Source organism: Lissotriton vulgaris, unplaced genomic scaffold (genome assembly GCF_964263255.1).
Source record: "Lissotriton vulgaris unplaced genomic scaffold, aLisVul1.2 SCAFFOLD_6795, whole genome shotgun sequence".
In the NCBI taxonomy this organism is placed as follows: domain Eukaryota; kingdom Metazoa; phylum Chordata; class Amphibia; order Caudata; family Salamandridae; genus Lissotriton; species Lissotriton vulgaris.
In genome coordinates, this window is record NW_028246969.1 from 13,210 (window position 1) to 36,692 (window position 23,483).

The 23,483-nt window shown below is 52.5% G+C and overlaps 1 protein-coding gene across 1 annotated transcript; it reads right to left on the reverse strand.

The window, feature by feature from the left end:
- Positions 1-311: 311 nt before the first annotated feature.
- LOC147665678 (uncharacterized) lies at positions 312-21,660 on the reverse strand. The gene is made up of 2 exons (XM_086949602.1): positions 21,634-21,660; positions 312-4,362 (listed from the first exon to the last, which is right to left on the reverse strand). The coding sequence occupies exon 2, from the start codon at positions 3,748-3,750 to the stop codon at positions 2,545-2,547; it is 1,206 nt and encodes a 401-aa protein (XP_086805728.1). The 5' UTR covers positions 3,751-4,362; positions 21,634-21,660; the 3' UTR covers positions 312-2,544.
- Positions 21,661-23,483: the final 1,823 nt, after the last annotated feature.

The window sequence follows — 23,483 nt, forward strand, 5'->3', positions numbered from 1 at the left end:
CACCGACACCTTGCATTTTCATGTTTCAAATTACATTTTCCGTACCTGTCTCTCCTTCCTCCACTACACATCATCCCCTCCCACATCTAAGCAACAGATTGTTCTCTTCCTAACTTTTTCGGAGATAGTACCACCATGTCAGATAGCCATCAACTTGAAAAGGATTTTTTCCCAAAAATTTTATTTAGATTTTATAAAAAATACAGTTTCAAAAATAGTTGCAAATCTCTACAAAGGTAGGAAATCATGTAAATAACAATATATAGGAGTAAATCAATATTTGTATTATTAGGCAATCAGGTAGATAAACGTGATAAAAAGATACATCACATTTTAAGCTACTAAGAAATATACTAAAGTAATCTGAGTAAAAACTGAAAGAAGGAATGAAAAAATATGAAAGAGGGAGGAGGTGATACTACTGTAAGGAAATAACATATGTACAATATATTCAATGAAAAGGTCATTGTGTCGATTATAAACTGATCATTATAAAACGTAAAGATGTTAGATGCTTATACATGAAAAATGCTTTGCAACACATTCTCAGACACCCCATGGGCAATCACATACACCCTAGGGGCACTCACATACACCCCAACAGCAATCTCATACACCCTAGGGGCACTCAAATACACCCTAGGGGCACTCACATACACCCCAATAGCAATCGGATACACCCCAGGGGCACTCACATACACCCCAGGGGCACTCACATACACCCCAGGGGCAATCACATACACCCCAAGGGCAATCACATACACCCCAACGACACTCACACACACCCCAGTGGCACTCACTTACACCCCAAGGGCAATCACACCCCAACGGCACTCATATACACCCCAGTGGCACTCACTTACACCCCAAGGGCAATCACATACACATACGCAAAAATATGGTCCCCATTCATTACTATCTCTATCTTGCCCAAAGAGTTCGCGGAGCGGACCTGTCTAGCGTACCTTAGACTTTTGCCACTTGAACAGGGGGAGGCCAAGGCTCCATAATCCTAATGTTTCTGATTCACAGCAGTCCTAGTCAGACAACTTGCAAGCCCAGCAAGGTCTACTTGGAAGGGGAGAGGGTGGGTGAGGGTTTTGTTCAATTTGGAATGTTCCTTTATCCTTGTTTTACTTGGCATGCAAAGCCTTCTAACACACTCAGCGATACTGTACTACGACCATTGCTATACTCAGCTGTATATGGCAACTCTTGCTTTCTAATTGAGCCTGAAGGCCTCTATCTCTTGTCACTCATACGCGGCCGGCCCAATTTGGGTTGTAGGTGACATGCTGTGTATTAACATGCCCACTTTGTGATTGCTATTGTGCTGTATTTTGTTCTGCTCCTTGGTATGCATCTGAACTTCGCGGCTTGCCCGTAATGGGTTGTAGGCGGTATGCTGTGTATGTGATTTGCCCAATTGTCTGCCAATATAAAGATTCGCTCCTAAACAACATGAACAAATGAGTGATGCAAGTTTCACTTTACGGACAAACATCTCTTGCACCACTTCGTGCCCAATTTAAATGTTGGCGGAGAGATCTCAGTCGCAATGGTGACGGAGTTCTCTTCTCGCCAACATTATGGCCAGTCACTTCATTCCATTTGCAAGTCCATAAAGAAGTAATTATACCACATTTCTGACTTTCCACTACGAAAGGCCACCTACATTGTCCGGTAAAGGGCTCTTTCAGATTCCCCGGTCTTGGACCGCCAGGAAAAGGCAGACCCCAATTCACTTTTTTTACTCCTTTCACAATTTTTCTGTTTAGCTACTGTTCCCCCCCACTCATTCTTTGTTGCCCTGCTCTAACTGCATAGATTGTAGTTTTGTCACAACTGAGCTTTTCTCTGACTGCTAAAGAGAGGCCGAAAATAAGGCCTATAATGGACTGGAAGCCCAGCATGGTTATATAATTTTAGAAAGTGGAGTATACCATCAATACATGAAATAACTTCATTTCTTATAGCGCTCAACACCACAGTTCTATACTTTAAGCACTGTAAATAGAAGGTATAATACTTTTCAATGTCTGGGCATCTTTCTCATCACCTGTATCCACAGGAAATGCTACTTGGGGTTAGGTCCAGTTATCTAATCTCCTAAACTATCACAGTCCCTTGTTTTTCAAACAAGGGTTGTGTTGAGTGGTGCTGGTGACCACGCTGGTGCGAGCTGTCATTTTCTGCAGTATTCTTTCATTTATGCACTCGTTTTGAGACGGATGTTGTTTTTATGTTCCATGAAGGTTGGTGAGTGAAGGATGAACACATGCACTCTCTGGTGTAGACTTAAACTTAATGACAGATTAAACTCTTCCGACATTTACTATATAAAAATGGCTTCTCGCTGATATGTATTTGCTGGTGAATGAATAACGTTGTTACCCTGAGAAATTTCTCCCCACCCTCAGGACTTTTATCTGCTTCTTTTTATCCCCCTGGATGTATTCTTTCATGTGCATGCATGGATGAGGAGTCTGTAAATCTCCTTTCATCTTTCCACGGTCACTACTTGTGCTGAGTTTCTCATGGGAGTTATTGTCTCCTGTTTGGTGTATTTTTTTTTAATTCAGTTAGATTTAAGTTACTGCTGACATCAGTGCGCGAATGTGGCTTATTTACTGTGTGTACCTTTTGGTGCATCTTTAAACGATCGATTCTGCCATATGATTTCCCACAATCTGTGCATGCGTATCGTTTCCCTATGTGTATGTCAAGATGCCTCTTTAGTGTTGATGAGGCAGTGAAACTCTTCTCACACTCTGTACATGGGTATCGTTTCCCACTGGGTTTTTCAGGTCGTCTCTGGATGGAGGATAAGCCACTGACGCTTTTTTCACTTTCAGTGGGTTCGATGTTTGTGTCCTGGTGTGGGACTAGGAATGGAGATCTAGTGACATTTGTGTCATTATTGGTATTTGGGGGTGGCTTCTCTTCTTCAATTGTCTTTTTGTGCTGATGTATTTGCAATGATGGTGGGATATTTAAAATATTTTCTTTTTCAATAGGGGGAGATAATTTCTCTTGTATTTCTGTTTTCGGATCTTTGGCTGGAAATCTTTTAAAATATTTCCCCAATTCATTAAACATTGCTGAATTATCGCCAATGTATGTTCGTTGGTATTTGAGAAGCTCTGTTGGTCTGCAAAAACTTTTCCCATATTTAGCACAAATATATTCAATGGACTTGTTTTTATCTCTCGCTTTCTTCAGCTTTGGCCTGGTGTTGGCACACTGTCCACTTTCAGTTGATTTATCTTGTGTGTTTGCAGCAGATATTGGCTCATTTTGCCTTTTGTCAAATTGTTCTGGGGCAAGAGATGGCACAGTTGTATTTTCATTGTTTTCTGAGAAAGGCACTTCTGTTTCAAGTCCTTCAGGGGAGCTGTCGGGCTTCTTTGGTTTCTGTTCAGTATATTCCTCCTGTGAGTTGTGAGTTTCATCCTTTAAGCTCATCCAGTTACAGTGCCTATCCTTCTGATGTTCTTCTAAACTGACTGGTGTCTCAACATTACCATCGGCTTTACCTGTTCCCTTTTTGTGTTTTGGAAAGTTTGGTGGAAGATAATCTTTCTTAACCTTGATACACTGTGCGGTTGCATCAGGACACTCTTCAGTGGCAGGTACAGCGCTGATGCTGCTGCAGGCACAGGGGTTCCAAACAACCCCACTCTCACCTCTACGAATACGAGCTGCTAACCAGAGTCGTTTCATCCTTTTTGATCCACGGGATATGCACATGCGGAGGTCAAGTGTATAAAAACGGCTTCTACAGGAGGACTCTCAGTCGAAGGAAGCGGAAGCAGAGGACGGCCTGGTCCTCGCACAACAGTCCATCAAGCACTGGGGAGTGGTGATTTTACCTGCATAGGCTGACCGCCAGGATGCTCCGCCTGTCGCTGATCATAAGGAGGATACAAATATTTTTAATGCTGGTAACGCTCCAAGGACACATCAAAGCCAAGAGACTCAATTACTTGTCAATTCACTGCGATATCAGGACGCATCCTTCTCAATCTTCATAATCGAAGACATGGAAGAGAGTCTGTTATTGATAATCGCATTACACAAGTACCAAGTTGATGTTGGCTACCAGATTGTAACGTTAGCATTCTGGCTGTGAGTTTATTTTGTGTAGGCCAGCGAGTAAAGAGCAGACTTTAGCTCAAATTTTCACTTACAGTGGATCACACTTGTCGGCTTGTTATGATCCTTTTTCTCTTACTAGACTCATCGGTTTCTGAAAATGAAATGTTTTTATCTCTTGCTCTTCTCATGGAAATAGGAAGGTTCCAGTTTTTCAAATTCTTCTCTGCTTTTTATCATCTTGTTGTATTTGCATGGGTCTGCTCTCTGTTGGGTATAAAGACATTTGAAATTGACCATTAGGTACAGTTTAATACAGAACACTTTGCTGAAACAACTTATCACATAATTCAATTTATCATTCCACTTTTAAGCCCTTGAAAATGAGCAGAAAAATATTTTATGCAAAACGTCTACTCCTTGTAGTGATAAATAAAAATAAACAAACAGTTGAAAGTAATCAAAAAAATGAAATATTCCAGGACACGTGAAGTATCACAAACATGTCAACTTGCATTACGGACATCTCAAATATGTGGCAATCTAATCTTTCCTGCCACCAAAGTACTGCCCTGTATCTTATAACATGGAGACCTCAGGTCTAGCCGTGTGTGGATGATATAAAGTACTCAGACTCATCAGGTATAACCCACATGTGTGATGTAATATACTACAGTTCTTCGATTTAAAGCCCACGCGGGTGGTATAATGTACCCCGACTTCTCGGGTAAAGCCCTCACTGGGTGGTATAATGCACCGACTCCTCGGGTAAAGCCCTCGCTGGGTGGTGTAATGGACCTGGACTCCTCAGGTAAAGCCCACGCTGGGTGGTGTAATACACCGACTCCTCGGGTAAAGCCCTCGCTGGGTGGTGTAATGCACCCTGACTCCTCTGGTAAAGCCCACGCGGTGTGGCGTAATGCACCCTGACTCCTCTGGTAAAGCCCACGCGGGGTGGCGTAATGCACCCTGACTCCTCTGGTAAAGCCCACGCGGGGTGGCGTAATTCACCCTGACTCCTTGGGTAAAGCCCATGCTGGGTGGAGTAATGCACCCTGACTCCTCAGGTCAAGCCCACACTGGGTGGTGTAATGCACCCGACTCCTCTGGTAAAGCCCTAGCTGGGTGGTATAATGCATTCAGACACCTCTGGTAAAGCCCACGCGGGGTGGTGTAATGCACCCAGACTACTCGGGTAAAGCCCTCGCTGGGTGGTATAATGCACCCCGACTCCTCGGGTAAAGCCCATGCTGGGTGGTGTAATGCACCCGACTCCTCGGGTAAAGCCCACGCTGGGTGGTGTAATGCACCCGGACTCCTCGGCTAAAGCCAACACGGGGTGATGTAATGCACCCTGACTCCTCAGGTAAAACCCACGCTGGGTGGTGTAATGCACCCTGACTCCTCGGGTAAAGCCCACGCTGGGTGGTCTGATGCACCACGACTCCTCAGGTAAAGCCCACGCTGGGTGGTTGTAACGGGGTGTCCCCGACTTTGATCCCCGTTATGGGGAATCGACCTGATCAATCACCATGGACTACGAGACGTACTTCAAATACCCCCTCTTGTATCCCTCAGCAGATGGACTATCGAGGGGCTGGATCCGAGGCTGCGTCAGGCCGAGAAGGAGACGGGGACTGGCCCTTTAACTATCAGGGTGAGGACGAGTGGGCGGAGTTCCAGGACGACGGAACGCCGTCAAAGGCGGAAGCACAGGGAGACGAGGTGTGCTTGTACACCTGTAGAGGAGACGAGGAGAGAGGTTGGAGAAAGACGGAAGCAAGTTGGAAGGAGGAGTCGCATACTGGAGGAGAAGTCCTGTCCGAGGAGGAGACGCCTGGAGGCCACCGAACCTACGAGCCGCCCAGCCACTCACCCGGGGGAGGTGTGTGGCTTGCCCAGGTGCATAATCGGCTCAAGGGCTGGGTGGGACGGAAGGGCGGTCCCGTTGTAAAATAGCGGAGTCCCTGGTTCCCGGTTTTCCCTACCCTGAGCACACCCGCGTCCCACTCACTTGTATATAGGTTCGGAGCACGTGTGGGTTTACTTCCTCACTCCCTTTTCCCGGTAGTAACGGTCCGAGTAGGACAACCACCTCACTTGCTGCCTTTTCTTTTGTTTCCTTACGGCCCGGGGGAGAGGAGTTGTCAAGGCGGACCAGACGATACCAAACCCCGACGAAGCCAGACCGGCTATCGGAGGACTCTGTACGTCAAGAACCGAAGAAGGAGAAGGTCCCGAAGTCGATCTCCCCGCCGTACAACCCTGATCAGAAAGACTTGTTCTGACCATTTGTTGGACTCATTAAAGCCCGTTGTAACAAGAACCCGACTATTGCCCTTCTCTTCTGTCCCCGCGAGTCCCGCACCGGTTACAGTGGTGGAGAATGCAAGCATAGACCCCATCTGTGCACGGAAGATGGAAACCGTTATTGAGCAGCTTGCCAAAGGACAAGAGAGGCTTGAATGGGTTGCCGAGCAACAACTCAACGGCGCCCAAGCCAACAGAGATCTACTAAAGGAGGCATTGGCAACCCGACCCTCGGCCCCGTGGGTAGATCCCGTCCTGTCAGGAAGCAGTGCCGAGAGAATAATACCCCATGGCTCGGCTGCCATAGCTCTTCAGAAATACCAGCCGGGGGAGGATCCGGACGCGTTCCTCCTGAATTTCGAACGCGCAGCCCGGGCCTGTGGCTGGCCTGTGGTTAAATGGCAGTTTTTCTTAGCCCCCCTCCTGGTGGGTGAAGCGCAAGCCGCGTATCAGGTGGCAAACCCCACTGGGGAAACCCCATATATAGAGGTAAAAAGGATCATCCTAGATCATCTGGGGCTGGACGCAGAGGCCTATCGTCTACGCTTCCGGAAGGAACGGGGTGCCCCTGGGGAGAATCCCAAGACTCTATTCGTACGTTTACGAATGGCTGCCGACAAATGGTTAACTCCCTCCATTAGCACCAAGGAGGAAATAATGGACCGTATATATCTGGAGCAGTATTTAGAAGCACTTCCATACGCCACTCAGAGGTGGCTAAGGCAGCATCATAACCTTACGGCAGCTCAGGCCATAGAAATGGCCTCCTCTTTTGCCTGTGCTCAGCCTAGGAATCCCGGATGGGAACATGAGAAGGCTCTCAGACCGGCTCCCAAACCCGAGAAGAAGCTGCCGCGTCAGGGAGAACTACCCAAGCAACGGCCCTGGCGACCCACGAGTCCTGGAGCATCCGGTCCCCAATGCTTGGACTGCGGAAATTGGGGGCACATTGCCAGACACTGCCCCAAGCGAAGACCCCCGGAAGAACCTATGGAGGTGGGATACCTCCCCAAATCTGTCCTCTTCTCGGCGAAGATGGGGGGCACGTACAGAGTAAGTGTCAGGGTAAACGGGGCCTCTATTCCTGCCTTACTAGACTCCGGGTGTAGACAGTCTGTGATTCAAACCAAACATGTTACCCTGTCTCAATATATACCCCGACAAATGGTTAGCATTCGGTGTGTACATGGTGATGTACGTTCTTATCCCGTAGCGAACATTCCCATACAAATCAAAGAGGGGGGTGCCCAGACGGTTAGGGTGGGGGTGTTAGCCTCTTTGCCCGAGGACCTTATTATAGGTACAGACAACCCTCGTTTTTTGTCTATGTTTAAATCTAGCACTGAAAGACAAGGTAGCCCGCCCCCTCATGCAGACAGGCCCCGTGCCCCCTGCCCCGCGATGCTCTCCCCGGAACCCTGGGTGCTGGATAGGAGCTTCCGATTCGCCCAGTCCAATGACCCCACCCTTTTCAACGCCTGGGAGCAGGCCCATCAGGCTCAAGGGCTTAATCCGGACAGATTTCCCAGGTTTGTCATTAGACATGATCTCTTATACCGTGAAGGGAACCCCAACGAGGAGGCTCAATTACTGGTGCCAGTTTCTTTCCGTAACCAGGTGCTATTCTTTGCACATAGTCACTTACTAGCTGGACATACAGGGGGAGAAAAGACTACCCAGAACATTCTCAGACACTTCTACTGGCCGGGCATATATAAAGACACTGCTGTGTATTGCAAGGAATGTAGCATATGCCAAAAAATGAACATGACTAAGCCCCCACCAGTCCCCTTACAGCCTCTTCCTGTCATAGGGAAGCCCTTCGAAAGAGTTGGCATGGACCTCATTGGTCCCCTCCCGAAAACACGAAAAGGGTACCAACATGTACTAGTAATGGTAGACTATGCCACCCGATTTCCTGAGGCCTTTCCTTTGACAGCGGCCACCACCAAACAGGTGGCTGAGCGGATGATTGAAGTTTTCGGTCGAGTGGGTTTCCCTAAAGAAATTCTTATGGACCAAGGTACCCCGTTTGTGTCCAAACTAGTGAAGGAAGTCTGTAAAAATCTTGATATACACCAGATACGCACTTCCGTGTACCATCCGCAAACTGATGGCCTTGTGGAAAGGTACAACCGGACACTCAAGACGACACTCCGGAAGATGTTAGAGGTCAGTGGGGCTGAATGGGACCAAATCCTGCCACTGGCTCTTTATGTTATCAGAGGCCAACGACAAAGCAGCCTAGGCATTTCATCGTTTGAGCTTCTATACGGAAGACAACCACGATCATTGATGGAAATGACAAAGGACGCGTGGGAGAATGAGTTACCGGAGGAGACAGCCAACACCTTGGAATACGCCCAAAGCCTAAAAGCACGGTTGGGGAAATTGCGGGACCTTGCCTATACTCACCTGGAAACCCAGCAGAGACGTCAAAAGGCCTCCTACGACAAAGGGAAAAGATGGCGACATCTGAAGGTAGATGACTGGGCCCTAATCCTACTCCCCTCCTCAAACCAGAAGTTCCGAGCAGAGTGGGTGGGTCCCCACAAAGTAGTCGAAACCATCGGAAACACCAGTTACCGACTGCAGATCGGGCCACACAAAACACAAGTGTACCATATCAATCTTCTGAAGAAATGGTTGGGTCCAGTGCCATCCGGGGCCCACTTAGCCGCGACAGTACCCACACCTTCCACACGAGACGAGCTGATGATCAATGACGAGCTGACCTCTACGCAGAAGGAGGAGTTAAAGGATCTATTACTCCAACATGACACACTCTTCTCTAATATACCAGGTAAAACCTCTATGGCCGAACACTGTATCGATACGGCCCCGGGGAAGACGGTCAAGATCAAACCGTACCGAGTACCAGAGTCCAGAAGAAGAGCGATACAAAAGGAAGTGGAGGACATGCTAAAACTGGGAGTCATCCGGCCGTCGAAAAGCAATTGGTCCAGTCCCATAGTCATGATTCCTAAACCGGATGGCTCACGGAGGTTTTGTATGGATTTCAGGGCGCAGAATGAGATATCCAGCTTCGACGCATACCCACTCCCGAGAGTAGACGAATTAATAGAGCGTTTGGGAGATGACAGTACATCACGACACTAGACCTCACAAAAGAATACTGGCAGGTGCCATTGAAGGAAGAAGACCGACGGAAAACCGCCTTCAGTACCCATGAAGGGCATTTTGAGTTCACGGTCCTCCCATTCGGCCTACATGGAGCCCCTGCCACCTTTCAGCGACTCATGAACACCGTCCTGAAAGACGTCTCGACTTTTGCATCGGCTTATCTGGATGACATTGTAATCCATAGTCCATCATGGTCCTCTCATTTAAGACATCTACATGAAGTGTTTTTAGCCTAAGAAAAGGCTGGCCTGAAAATAAATGCAAAAAAATCGAAAGTCGCATATCAGAAGGTGAAATATCTAGGGTATGTCCTGGGCCATGGGCTCATTGAACCGCAGATCGAGAAGATAAGGGCCATAGCTGAGACCCCCTTTCCCTCCAACCGTAAACAGTTAAGAGCATTCCTAGGCTTGGTAGGGTATTACAGACACTTCATTCCCCGATTCTCACACATTGCTGCCCCCCTTTCAGATTCATTGAGACATCCCGGTAAGTCCACCACGCCCCTCCTACCCACTGAGGCCATGCAATCAGCGTTCACTCACCTCAAACATATCATCACGTCCACCCCCGTCTTGACCTCCCCTGATTTTTCTAAACCCTTCACACTGCACATTGACGCTTCCGAGTATGGCATTGGGGCCGTGCTTTCACAGATTGGACAGGACGGTAGGGACCATCCCATACTATATGTGAGCCGTAAACTGTTTCCCCGAGAGCTTGGTATGCCACCATTGAGAAGGAGTGTTTGGTGGTCAAATGGGCAGTTGAGAAACTTTCCTACTACCTGGAGGGGCATCCGTTTACCCTGTTCACTGATCACGCCCCCTCCTCTGGATGGCCCGGAACAAATCCAATAACGCGCGTGTGATGCGCTGGTTCTTGTCCCTGCAGCCTTACTCCTTCACTGTGAAGCATAGGAAAGGTGTGGACAACGTGGGTGCCGATTTCCTGTCCCGACATCCGCTCCCCGAACGTGAGCGTCCTAGGGGGAGGTTTGTAACGGGGTGTCCCCGACTTCGATCCCCGTTATGGGGAATGGACCTGATCAATCACCATGGACTACGAGACGTACTTCAAATACCCCCTCTTGTATCCCTCAGCAGATGGACTATCGAGGGGCTGGATCGAGGCTGCGTCAGGCCGAGAAGGAGACGGGGACTGACCCTTTAACTATCAGGGTGAGGACGAGTGGGCAGAGTTCCAGGACGACGGAACGCCGTCAAAGGCGGAAGCACAGGGAGACGAGGTGTGCTTGTACACCTGGAGAGGAGACGAGGAGAGAGGTTGGAGAAAGACGGAAGCAAGTTGGAAGGAGGAGTCGCATACTGGAGGAGAAGTCCTGTCCGAGGAGGAGACGCCTGGAGGCCACCGATCCCACGAGCCGCCCAGCCATTCACCCGGGGGAGGTGTGTGGCTTGCCCAGGTGCGTAATCGGCTCAAGGGCTGGGTGGGACGGAAGGGCGGTCCCGTTGTAAAATAGCGGAGTCCCTGGTTCCCGGTTTTCCCTACCCCGAGCACACCCGCGTCCCACTCACTTGTATATAAGTTCGGAGCACGTGTGGGTTTACTTCCTCACTCCCTTTTCCCGGTAGTAACGGTCCGAGTAGGACAACCACCTCACTTGCTGCCTTTTCTTTTGTTTCCTTACGGCCCGGGGGAGAGGAGTTGTCAAGACTGACCAGGACGATACCAAACCCCGACGAAGCCAGACCGGCTATCGGAGAACTCTGTACGTCGAGCACAGAAGAAGGAGAAGGTCCCGAAGTCGATCTTCCCGCCGTACAACCCTGATCAGAAAGACTTGTTCTGACCATTTGTTGGACTCATTAAAGCCTGTTGTAACAAGAACCCGACTGTTGCCCTTCTCTTCTGTCCCCGCGAGTCCCGCACCGGTTACAGTGGTGTAATGCACCCCGACTCCTCAGGTAAAGCCCACGCTGAGTGGTGTAATGCACCCAACTCCTCGTGTAAAGCCCACGCTGGGTGGTGTAATGCACCCCGACTCCTCAGGTAAAGCCCACGCTGGGTGGTGTAATGCACCCCGACTCCTCAGGTAAAGCCCACGCTGGGTGGTGTAATATACTACAGGTCTTCAGTCTAAGCATCACTGAATGATGATTCTGTATATTCCATGGCCCCAGTCACGGGTGTTACAATGTGCAGGCCTGCCAAGTATCACGCATCAGGCGTGACTAACGCATTTCAGTGTGGTGTTCCGCATCACCGCACTGAAATGCATTGTCACACATTATAATGCCACTGTCTCAAGACTGTGCCAGCGCTGAAACTGGCCACGCCAGGCTGCTTTCCGCTGGCGCCTGTGACACCTCTGTGCGTTGGCTCTGCTGCTCCCCGGCAGGCTCAGTAAATAGTTAATGAGCTTGTCTGCAGCGGCTGAGTGCTAAAATGTTACATTTTAGCCATGCCAGCCTGGGTGCATTTGAAATTGGTGCACGCAGCTGACTGTCACAGAGTCGCTTCCCAAGTATACTGAGACCTGAGGTAGGGCCTGCCCTCTGCAGTGGTTGTGTTCTGGCTGGCGCGTGACCTCACGTCTTGGAAGGAAGTGAGGTTGGATTCTCGAGCGGTGGGGGACTCGAGTGGAGTCGACTGGAGTACTCTGACTGCTGTCCCGTCGGGAGACTAAAAAACTACGAGTTTAAACATTTAAAAAACGAACTGTCTACAAAGAAATGTTAGACACGAATCCTATTTTTTTTTTTTTTTAAGACCAACGGTCCCAAACTTTATTTAGTTTCACAGATAAGCCAGTAGTTATTCATACAGTGTCATAACAATGAATTATTGTCACAAACGGTACTCAGCAAATAGCACATGTTGACATGTCAGTTATACATGAGTGAAAATAAACATTAGCTGATGGAAGTGCATTAGTCCATAAGTGACGGTGCCAGGAAATGTCTCATGATGCAGTGCTCGCAGGTCGTAGCACTGCAGAAGGACCAGTGTGGTCACGAAAGCCAACAGTCATTGTTTGGAGTCGAGTTCCCTGATCAGTACAGCAGCGGGTAGAGGCGGTATCATACCCTCTGTTGTCGTATGGGTCGCTGGGTGCCTGCTTCCTGGTCATGGACGCATCCAGTCTGCCTTATGCGAAACGTGAACAGGGAAGGGGGATCCAGCAGTATCATGGGTACAGCATGAACAGCCTCTGTGTCAACCAAAAGATATAACTGGGTAGTATAATACAAGGGGGAGGGAGAAACATTTCAATAACTGTTGGACTTGCATTTGCGTGGGTGGTAGTGTATCTAGAACTCTAGCTGTGTGTGGTGTATCCTGTGTGGGTCGCGCAGGGGCGGGGACAGTTGAAGAGGCGGTGTCGCTGCGGCTGCAGGGCGAGGGGGAGGGGGGGCAAAAGGCATGGGGGAGAGCGGCAGGGGACATCTCTGTCGTGTAAGGCCTCAGGTGTCGGGGGCGGGGGGGGGGGGTGTGTGGCGGCGGAGCTTGTGCCAGGCATGGGCAGCAAGTAATTGGGCCCCTTCTATTCCGTGTCGGGACGGCACTCTATGCCGGCTTGGGCGCACGCTCGGTGATAAGCGATTAGGATAGCATCCCAGTCCTGGGCGATCGGGTATTTCCGTAGGCCAGCGGTTTCCTCCCTGTGTAGAGACACACTCTCCGCACAAGCCCAGTTGCCAAGAGAGCGACGCCAGTCCGCAGGGCGTGGCGGGGCAGCGCTTTTCCATCGTCTTGTGATAAGGCGTTTGGCCGTAATGAGGCCCAAGTCCCAAAAACGCGCCCGTAGTTTGGTCTGCTTGGTTCTCTTGTAGAGTCCCAATAGGCATACTTCCCACGTCTTGGGGAGGGTATCGCCCGTTGCCGCCGTCAACATGTCCGTGACCGCCGACCAGTACGGGGTGAGATGAGCGCAACTCCAGAGTGCATGCAGGAAGTCTGAGTCCAGGAGGCCGCATCTGGGACACGCCGACGAAGCGAGTCCAAAGTAGCGATTCAGCTTGTCCGGAGATAGATATGCGCGGTGGATGATGTAATATTGGATAATTTTGAATCGTGCGTTGCGGGGGATAACTCTGGCGCCTGCTAATATAGCGGCCCACTGTTTGTCCGTCCAGTCTGTGCCTCGGTCGTTCGCCCATTTTTCCCTCAGTCTCTGAGAGGAAAATTGTGTATGACTGTGTAGGGCTTGTGCAAGCCAATGCACAATGTGGGACCCATCGCCCATCACATGTAAGTACTGGATGAGCAGATGAGTGGACGGCTCATGGCTAAGGTCACCCCATGCCTTCGTCAGCTCATGCAGGAGTCTGGCGTGTGCCAGGAATTGACCCACTGGCAGCTCTGTGTCCGCGGCCAAGGCCTCGAAGGGCAGCAGCTCTCCGTCGCTATACAGGCCGCTCAGGTCGTCCAAGCCTGCCGCAGTCCAGCTGCGCAGCTCGGTCGAGGACAACGTGTCAGCGCCCAAGGGAGTCCCCAGTAGAGGTAGGTTCGGAGCATAGGGCACCGTATGTTTGGTGAGCTTGAGGCTCCGTACGAAGCACCGTTTCGCTACCGCCACATGGACCTGCGTGGGGGGTCGGCCCTGCGTTAGGGGGTGGAAGAGCGTTATCGCCTGTACGGGAGATAGGGTGGTGTCGGCGGTGGCCGTGTCCATCAGGTTCTTACCGCTCAGCCAGTAGGCGACCCATTGCAGCTGTGCTGCTAAGTAATAGAGCTCCTGATTGGGAACCGCTAAGCCACCAGCGTCTGTGGCTGCGTATAGGGTCTTCAGTGCCACCCGGGGTCTCCCCTTATTCCAGATGAGGCGTCTGGTGAGGGTTTCCAATCCCTTAAATATGCGCGCCGGCACATACACTGGCAGGTTAGTATAATAATAGAGGAGCCGGGGAAGCATTATCATCTTGGTTAGTGCCACTCTAGCCGGCACATTCAGTGGGAGGGAGTTCCAAAACATGACCTGGGCCGTAAGCGAGGATATGGCTCTCACTAGGTTTCCCTCCAGGAGATCCACGGGGTCCCGATAAATTAAGATCCCTAGGTACCTGAATACCGTCGGGTGCCATCGGAGCGTCTCCCCCATCATGCGCACATCACACTGTGGCATCTCGCCATCGAATGCATAGGCTCCCGACTTGGCCCAGTTAGCGTGGAGTCCCGACATGTCTCCAAATGTCCGAAAGATGTCCGTGATCGCCGCTGGTATGCGCGTGAGGTCTCTAACATATAACAATAAATCGTCGGCATACAGAGACACCGAGTGAATGCCATCCGCTAGTGGGATGCCCCAGGTGATTCCGGAGACGCGGAGCATTTCCGCCAGTGGTTCCATCGCCAAGGCGAATAATATAGGGGAGAGGGGGCAGCCCTGTCTGGTACCTCTCCCGATGCGGATCCTGTCGGAGAACAACCGTCCAGTCCGGACCCGGACTTCAGGCGCTCGATAGAGGAGTCCCACCATCTGGACGTAGGCATCGCCCAGCTCGTACTTCTCGAGGACTCAGAGGAGATATGGCCATTCCACCGAGTCGAACGCTTTTTCCAGATCAAGCACGATGCACCCCGAGCGTGGCCAGGTCGGGATTGTATATCTCTGGACTCTGAAAAAGCGGCGTAGATTGTAGGACGTGCTCCGGGTGGGTACGAAGCCATTCAGAGTGTACCAGAGTGGGGACCAGTGGTGCAAGCCTCCGGGCCAGCGCCGCCTCAAGTATTTTGTAATCGGTGTTGAGGAGCGCTAACGGCCTGTATGAGCCGAGTTCGTTCGCTTCTCTACCCGGTTTCAGCAGGGAGACCACGTTAGCTGCATTCAGGGACGCCGGGAGTTCAGCCTCTTCCGACGCCGCCTTATACATGTTCAGCAGTTCCGGTATTAACACCAGTGAGTAGGCTTTATAGAACTCCGCCGGGAGTCCGTCAGGGCCCGGTGCCTTGCAATTGGAGAGGGAGAAAATCACCTCCAGCAGTTCCTCACCGGTGAGCGTAGCTCCTAGCTCCGCTTGTTGGGCAGCAGTGGCTGTCGGGAGCTGCAGTGTCGCCAGATAGTCTGTGATCTCCACCACTGTGGCCCGTAGCCGTGAGCTGTACAAGGACTTGTAATGCGATGTGAACGCTTCATGGATCTGCTTCTGGGTGTAAACCTCAACGCCCTGGGCCGTACGGATTGACAGGACCGATGCGGATTGTGTGTCTTGCCGCACCAACCACGACAGTAACCTGCTGGGCTTGTCACCTGCGTTGTGGGTGCGCGCGGAGTGCGCTGCGAAGTTAATGTTCTTTAGGCGCTCCATCAATACAGCGTGGTCCGCCCTAGCCGAGATCAGTTGGGAATCATCGCCCCCCGTTGCCTCCCGTTTCTTATCTAGCAGTGCCTCCTCCGCCCGTGTCAATTCTCTCTCCACTTGTCTACGTAGGCCCGCCTGTACACCGAGGCAGATTCCCCGGGTCACCGCCTTGAAGGCGTCCCACTCGGTTCTCGGGGAGGAGGTCGAGTCAGTATTGTCCTCGAAATACTGTAAGATCTTCCCGGATATCTCCTCTCGGAATGTGGTGTCAAGCAGGAGATCCGGTTGCAAGCTCCATGTAGGTACGGGTGGATGCGGGCGCTTCCATCCATAGACCAGCGTGTGCGGGTTATGGTCCGAGTGCGTCCGTCCTAGGTAGTCAGCGTCCGTCACAGAGGGAATCAGGTCACGGGACATCATGTATCTGTCCAACCTGACATGTAATGAGTGGGCTCCCGAGTAGTAGGAATACACCCGGGCGGTGGGGTTTCTGACGCGCCAGGCATCTCGTAAGTTCCACTGTGTTGCCCAGTCAAGTAGGGCCCTGGAGGTTGCCTGTACTGGGGCGAGTGCCGCTGGGGGGGACGAGCGGTCAAGGGAGGCATCTAACACGCAGTTGTAATCCCCGCCCATCACAGGGGTATGCCTGGCCAGGTCGCAATTACTGCCGATAAGCGCGTGAAGAATTTCCCCTGTTCTACATTAGGTGCGTATATGGAGGCTATGACAATGTGTTGCCCGTCTAGTCTGCCCTGCATGAAGACATAGCGTCCCTCAGTGTCAATATTGCTGTGTGTCAGTGTAAACGGAACCCCGGGCCGAACCCAGATCAGGGTCCCTCGCGCAAATGCTGAAAAGGTTGTGGCTAATATCTGTCCCCTCCACCTACGGCGGAGTGTGGCCACCTCAGCAGCGACCAGGTGTGTCTCCTGCAGTAGTGCAATCTGGATCTGATGTCTTTTAAGATATGAGTACACCTGGTTTCTACGTGAGGGTGTGTGCATGCCCCTGACATTCCAGGTACAAAATTTAATCGTAGCCATCACAGTACTCATTGCGCCCAAGTACCCATCCCTCCCCCCCGCCCCCCAACCCGCCCCGCCCACACCCGCACAGTAGCAGTGAGCAATGAACATTTTATCCCCCTGCCCTCTCCCACAGACCCAAGGATGCACGCTGTAGCATTTCAGTGCCAACACTAGTCTCAAAATGAAGAACTTGAACATAAACATAATACCAAAAGGGCAACAACAAAACGAGTCGCCACCCAAACGCTCTATCGAGCTCAATCAATCCGTGAGTTCAATGGGGGGGATGACTAAATACAGCACTTGGATAAAACAAGGTAGTTCGTTACGCCAAGGGAGCCGTGGTGGCTCTCCCCCACGGTCATTGGGCCATAAGGGCACCAGGAGTCAGTGTCAGTGTCCGCAGACAGGTCGGAGTTCCCAATGTCACTGGACTCGGATAGTCAGTCCCATGGCGGGACCACATCGTTCATTCCCCCCGGGGGGGGGCACTCACCTCCAGGGGTCCGTCCACCCCTCCAAAGGTATGGTCCCGGTGGCACTCCAGTGGAATAGCTCCAACTCTCCTCCCGGTGCCACGGCGACTCCGTGGCAATCGGTAGATGGGGGGGGTCAGGGAGTAGAGCACAGACCCCGAGGATGGTGGCGTTCATGTCTGTCGGGGTCTCCAGGAGCGCCGGTGCGGTCCCCCGATCGGGCCATCCTCGGAAGTGAACTGGCCATTCCATTATGTTAGTTGCAGTGGTCTAGCCAGAGCTAGGCTGAGGAGGATTTCTCATGCTATCAGATCTGATGTTTGGGGCGTGACGTCTGGCAGGCTCTCTGGGTTCGAGTCATCTGGTAGTCCGTACATGTAATCGTCGTCCTCGCTCCCGCGTGATCGTGGGCTGGCGTTGGAAATCAGGATAGGCGATTGCGACCCACTGATCTCAGCTGTTATGCGGACGGCCTCCAGTTGTTCATTCTGTATTTGCTCCGGGGTGGGGCCGATTTCTGCTTCCACGGCCGGGGACCCGGCCCTCGAGGCGCGCCATTGTCTCCGCCTGCGCGTACCTCGGTTCCGGCGCTGCTCCATTGGTGCGGGTCCGGGATTCGTGTCCACTCCCGAATCCAGCCAGGCCATTGCCGCCTCTGGGGTGTCGAAGAAGTGGGTCTTGTCTAGTGCCACCACTCTGAGGCGCGCCGGGAATAGCAATGAGTACTTGAGAGCCAGGTGCCTGAGCCGTTGCTTCACCGCGAGGAAGGATTGACGTCGCCGTTGAACTTGTATGGTGTAATCAGGGAAGAACATCACCTTGGCGTTGTCCACCTGTATATTTGACAGTTTCCGTGTTTCTCAGAGGATGGCGTCCCGGTCGCGGTAGTTCAACACCCGCATGAGCATTGGTCTCGGGTTGGAGCCCTCTGGGGGTGGGCGGGATGGTACTCTGTGTGCCCTTTCCACTACAAAGTGTGGTGACAGCGTGCCTTCCGGTAGTAGCCCTCTGAGCCAGGTCTCCATGTGTTCCGCCGTCTCTCTCCGTTCCCATCGTTCCGGCAGGCCTACTATGCGCACGTTGTTCCTTCTGGCCCGTCCCTCCGCGTCCTCCGCTCTATCCTCAAGGAACTCCACCCGGTTGAGCAGGTCTCGGACGTGCCTGTCCGTCTGTGCCAGCTTGGATGTGGTCTCCGCCATCGTATGTTCTAGAGTTGTGGTGCGGTCGGACAGTTTCTTGTGGTCCGCTCGGAGGAGTGTCAGGTCCACAGCCACCTTATCAATCCTGTTCTCCAGTGACGTACGGGTCAGCTGCATGGACTCCTCCAGGCGCTCCATGGCCGCCAGCATAGTGTCCAGTTTGGAGGCAGTGTCTGGGGAGGACGAGGTGATCGTGCAGTGGCCGGTATGAGATCCCCCAGGTGTGCCAGTCTATGCCGTGAATGCCTGTATTGCAATCGCCTCTCGGTTGCGCTATGTGGTGGCCCGCCAGGCCGGGTCACTAGATCTCTCTGACTGTGTCCGTCCACAGGGCCTGGGAAGACGCACCTGCCGGGTGATGCCAGACGCCACCAAGCCGCGTGGGGATCTGCGTGGTCCAGCGGTAGTCTGGTAGAGGTGGGGTGTGCGGGCCGCTCAGTGTCCGTTCCTGCGCCGGCCGGGAGATTCCCCCAGGGTTGGGCCGACCGTCAGGGGGGCCAATGCAACGCGGTTTCAGTTTGCGCGCGGCGCGGCCAGGGCCCCTCGGTGTCAGACGGGTCCAGCGCTGATCAGTGATGGCATCCAGGTGGTGGACGGGTACAGAGGCCCAGGGGGTAGGGCCGTGTGGCCTCCGGTGGTGGTCGGCTGGACCCAGGGGTGACGGCGTCTGTGTGGGCCCCGCAACAGCCGGGCCCGGTAATCCTCTGGTGTCCGCCAAGTCCGGCCGGGCGGCTCCAATGTTGGTGGACGAGGCGGGCTGGCGTCACAGCCCGCCACGGGCCGGTGCGGCTCGGTCACTGGCAGCTCCCGGGGCCCACGAGTGGTTGGGTCGCCGGGTGTGTTGGGTTCCGTGGTGTGGATTCCTCCCCTTGGCCAGGCCTGTGTCAGGGCGATGGGTGGGCAAGGGGGCCCAGGGGACTGGGTCGGTCAGCGTCCGTTTTAGGCCGCCAGGGCCTAGGGGCAATGGCGCCAATGCGGATCTCCAAACAGTCTCGCGCACTCTCCCCTTGGTGCACTCGGAGCTTGGCGGGACTTCCCCAGTTGCGGCCGGCAGGGCGGGCTGTTTTCGCGGTTCGCCGTGGGCCCAGTTGGCAAGCCTCCTGCTAGTGTCTGGGGCCCCTGTGTAGCTGGGCCGCCGGGGAGCGTCCGGTTTGCGGGACTTGGTCTCTGTTCCCTGGCCGATTGCGTTTCGGGGGTCACACGCGCCGCGGCCTACCTCACAAGGCCGGATCCCCGGTCTCAGGTGATTGGGGTCGCCGACCGGAAGTGCGCTCTGGGCGGCCAGCCGCCGGGGTCGCTGCCGGTCGGAGGGTCAGGTGCTTCGATTCGCCTGAAAATTGTCCTGGTGGTGGATCAGGGTCCCGGTGCACTCGGTTTGAGTTTGGGCCCGGTACTCCCAGAAATGAAGGATAAATGGCCCGTGGTAGGGGAGCTTCACTCGGAGCTCAGCCCGGGCACGTCTTCTCACATCGCGTGCTTGGCCACGCCCCCGTTAGACACGACTCCTATAAGCACATTAAGCGCAATTCGAGCTATAGAGCTGTTCGATGTTGTGGAGTTGTTAACTTCGCAGTTCCCGGACAATGAAGCTCAAGTGACGGGTCGCATCTGAGGAGGCTTTAAGAACAGCTTGGTGCAATGCCTTGGGGATGGAGCGAGCTAGGCACTTTACCTGGCTGAAGCCACGTTATTTGTATAGCGCACCAGGCCACCGTAAGGCCAGATTGTAGGTTGCAGTACTGTTAAAGCAGCGGCCGCTCATGGCTGCGGTACATTGTGAGAGCTCTGACGCCTCTCCTCTGGGGCCAAGACAGCCTCTCCCTGAAGCAGCTAACCAGCAGCATTGACTGAGGTCAATAAATATGTGAAGAACCGGACTGATGCCTGACTTGCGGCTGGTCGACTTGCAGCTGCCCCAATTCACCGAGAAATAGCCTCTGCCCCTGCCTACGTCATGACAGCCGTCAGCACCATTTAATGGAAACAACAAGCAGCGCTGAGACCCCTCTGACACCTCCAGCATGCCCCACTCGTAAGTAGGGTTGCCGCAATTTCAAAAGAAATGCCTGCCATTTGTTTATATAGTTTTAAGGCTCGAGCATGCCAAGGAAAGTTATAAAAAGTAGTCTTTATAGGGTTTATTCATTTTTACGATGACCTTTCTGTCTTTCTTTACTCTAAACCACTGATCATTAACTTGCCAACTCCAAACTATACTTCTATCTGCTTATTGTTGCTTTTAAAGTATGTACTGATGAGGGGGGAAAATACTGATTTTTTGTGCTTTTTACAATTTTTGTATTGGCCAGATCAAGTAAAATACTGGTGTCGGCAGTATAAAAACAGCCAGGCAATCCTCAAGGTAAGTGGCCAGTATGAGAGAAAATATCTGGTAACTGATGCAGTAATAACAAAGCCAATAATCAAAGTGGGAGAAGTGTGAATCTGCGGACTGAGCAGCATCTGAGCCAGGCCTGGCTGGAGTTTGTGTGTGAGTGGGGGGGGGTGGCGAGACTGGAAGTTATAAATGAGAGAACATTTGTGTTAGAGGGCGGCTCACAGGGTCACCTCAATGAGACCAAGGACTGCAGTGTCCAGCCCTCAGCTGCGGCCCCTTGTGAAATGTAAGTGGGTTTTGCCTTTTTAGCTCTAAACGCTTTGCATGCTGGGAATAGTAGTTTTCTCTTGTCTGTATACAAATCCCCGCATTCAAAGCTCACCCAGCTGCAGAAACAAACCAGAGTTGGCTCCATGTGACCTCTCACTTCAGGGCTCTGCAGCAGTTCAAGGGGCTCTAAAGCTCCTCGTGACGCCTCATGTCTCCGCCCCGTGGACAGGATTGGTTATTTTGATTCGTGAGACGGCGTCACTCAAGTGTCACTCATTCGGCGCTGAGTGTCACGCATAAGTACAGTGAGGCCATGATAGTGCCACGCAGAGGCCTCGGCGGCTGTTGGCGCACTGTGGCTCCTCGGAGGATGCAAGGGCCCCGGGTCCCTCGGGAGAGGGGCCCCCCAGTTCCAACCCCCCCCCCCCCCTCCCAATACTCGTTTAAGGCCCTCCCTCGCCGGAGGGGAGTTAGAGAGAGACGGGGCGGAAATGGGGAATAACTCACAGTGCGGCCGGGCGGCTCCTTTGTCCCGTCCGTTGCGGACGCTGCCGAGACCGGAAGCAGTACAGACGTCACGTGTGGCGAGCCGGGGACCGGAAGTGCGCCATGAAACCGAAACGGAGACCAAGAAGGTGCGGAGGCCTCGAGCTCCATCTGGCACCTCCCTGAGAGCAGCGCCCCCCTCCACCCCCGCTCCTCCTCGGGCCCAGGTGGGGCTGGTATTCAATACAGGCCCCGGGCAGGTTATAAAAAGGGGCCTCAATTATATATTGACTGCGGGTGAAACAAACGAGCGGAGCCCCCTCACATGAATGGAACGCCCCCCCCCCCCGCCCCGCCCCGCCCCGCCCCGCCCCGCTCTGGGTCCTCCTGAGTCTCACCCTCTCTCCTCCCTCGTAGCTTCCTTCTCACTTGTTATACAAACTATACCCGCATTCACTTCCGGGTCACCGGAGGCAGAGTCGGCGCCAGCAGCAGAACTGGGCCTTTTCTTGGCCTTTGTAGGTAATGCCGTCCGGGTCATCGGCAGCAGCGACAGCACAAGCAGCGAAGGCTTTGGCGCTCTTCTTTTCCTGTGAGTGTGAATAGTCTCCGGGTCATTGGTGGCAGAGTCAGCACCAGCAGTGAGTCCTGCCAGGCACACAAAGAGTGTCAGTTCATTTATAAATGTAAATATGAGGAGTGACAGCCACAGTTGTAAGAAAGGATCCAACTTTCCATCCCACTCAATAAACCCGTCAGTTTCCCAAGTCAGCCTCAGTATTGAATATCAGGTGTGGCACAGCGGCCAGAGCAGCTGACTCCGGAGCACAGGGCTCCGGGGACAGATGTGGTGCAGCGGCCAGAGTAGCTGACTCCGGAGCACAGGGCTCCGGGGACAGGTGTGGCGCAGCGACAAGAGAAGCTGACTACGGCGCACAGGGCTCCGGGGACAGGTGTGGCGCAGCGGCCAGAGCAGCCGACTCCGGAGCACAGGGCTCCGGGTACAGGTGTGGAGGAGCGGCCAGAGCAGCTGACTCCGGCGCACAGGGCTCCAGGGACAGGTGAACCTCCCTCAGTCTTGGGGTACTCTCGGAGCCCTGAAGTGATTAAAGCTTTTACAGGAGCTCTTTTCCATTCGCTGCCCTGTGCAGAGGGCAGCTGAGATTCGTTCTTAAGCTCTAAAGTGGATTTTGCAGCTACCTGTGGTTGAATCTGAAATGTAATTACTTATGATCGTTTTATATGAAAAGTCTCTAAGTAAGTAACTGGAGTGACCAGATGTTTGTTAAGCTTAAGTGTCTGTTCAAGCATTGTTGGTAGGAAACTCAACTTGTCTAATATTGGCCCACATGTGCAGGCCGATTCCTGCGGGGAATAATCTGATTGCACTCTTTTAATTAGGTTAGATTATCAAGTTTATCATTTATTCCTGCTATATATGATGCAATGACTTTCATTAAATCTATTTGTATATACAATTTATCTGACAGCATTATTAAGGCAGCCGTTGATGTTTGTAATGCTTGCAATAGCGGGGGAGGACTTCTGTTTGCACATTAATGTCGCTATTGTCATTATTTGCCCCTTTTTCAAGTATACTAGATCTCTCGTTTTGTTTGGATAGTGAGTTTGCTCTACACTCTATTGTCTTATCTTGCCCACTGGTATAGTTGGTACTAAATAGCTGATTCTCCGCTTCTTCTTGGGCCTCTGTCCATACCTCCTGTGTGCCTACTGCAGGTTTACTCACCTGCGACTCATCCAAATTTGTAATGGGTTGGCGTGAAATTAACCATGAAAGAGCAAGATCTTCAGTAATTGATTGTAAATGTTGTGGGCTGACTACTTGACCATGCACAGAGGCCTGAGAG

Excerpts from the sequence above, each read along its gene's own strand:
- LOC147665678 (XM_086949602.1), bottom strand. The coding sequence starts at position 3,750 with ATGTGCATATCCCGTGGATCAAAAAGGATGAAACGACTCTGGTTAGCA.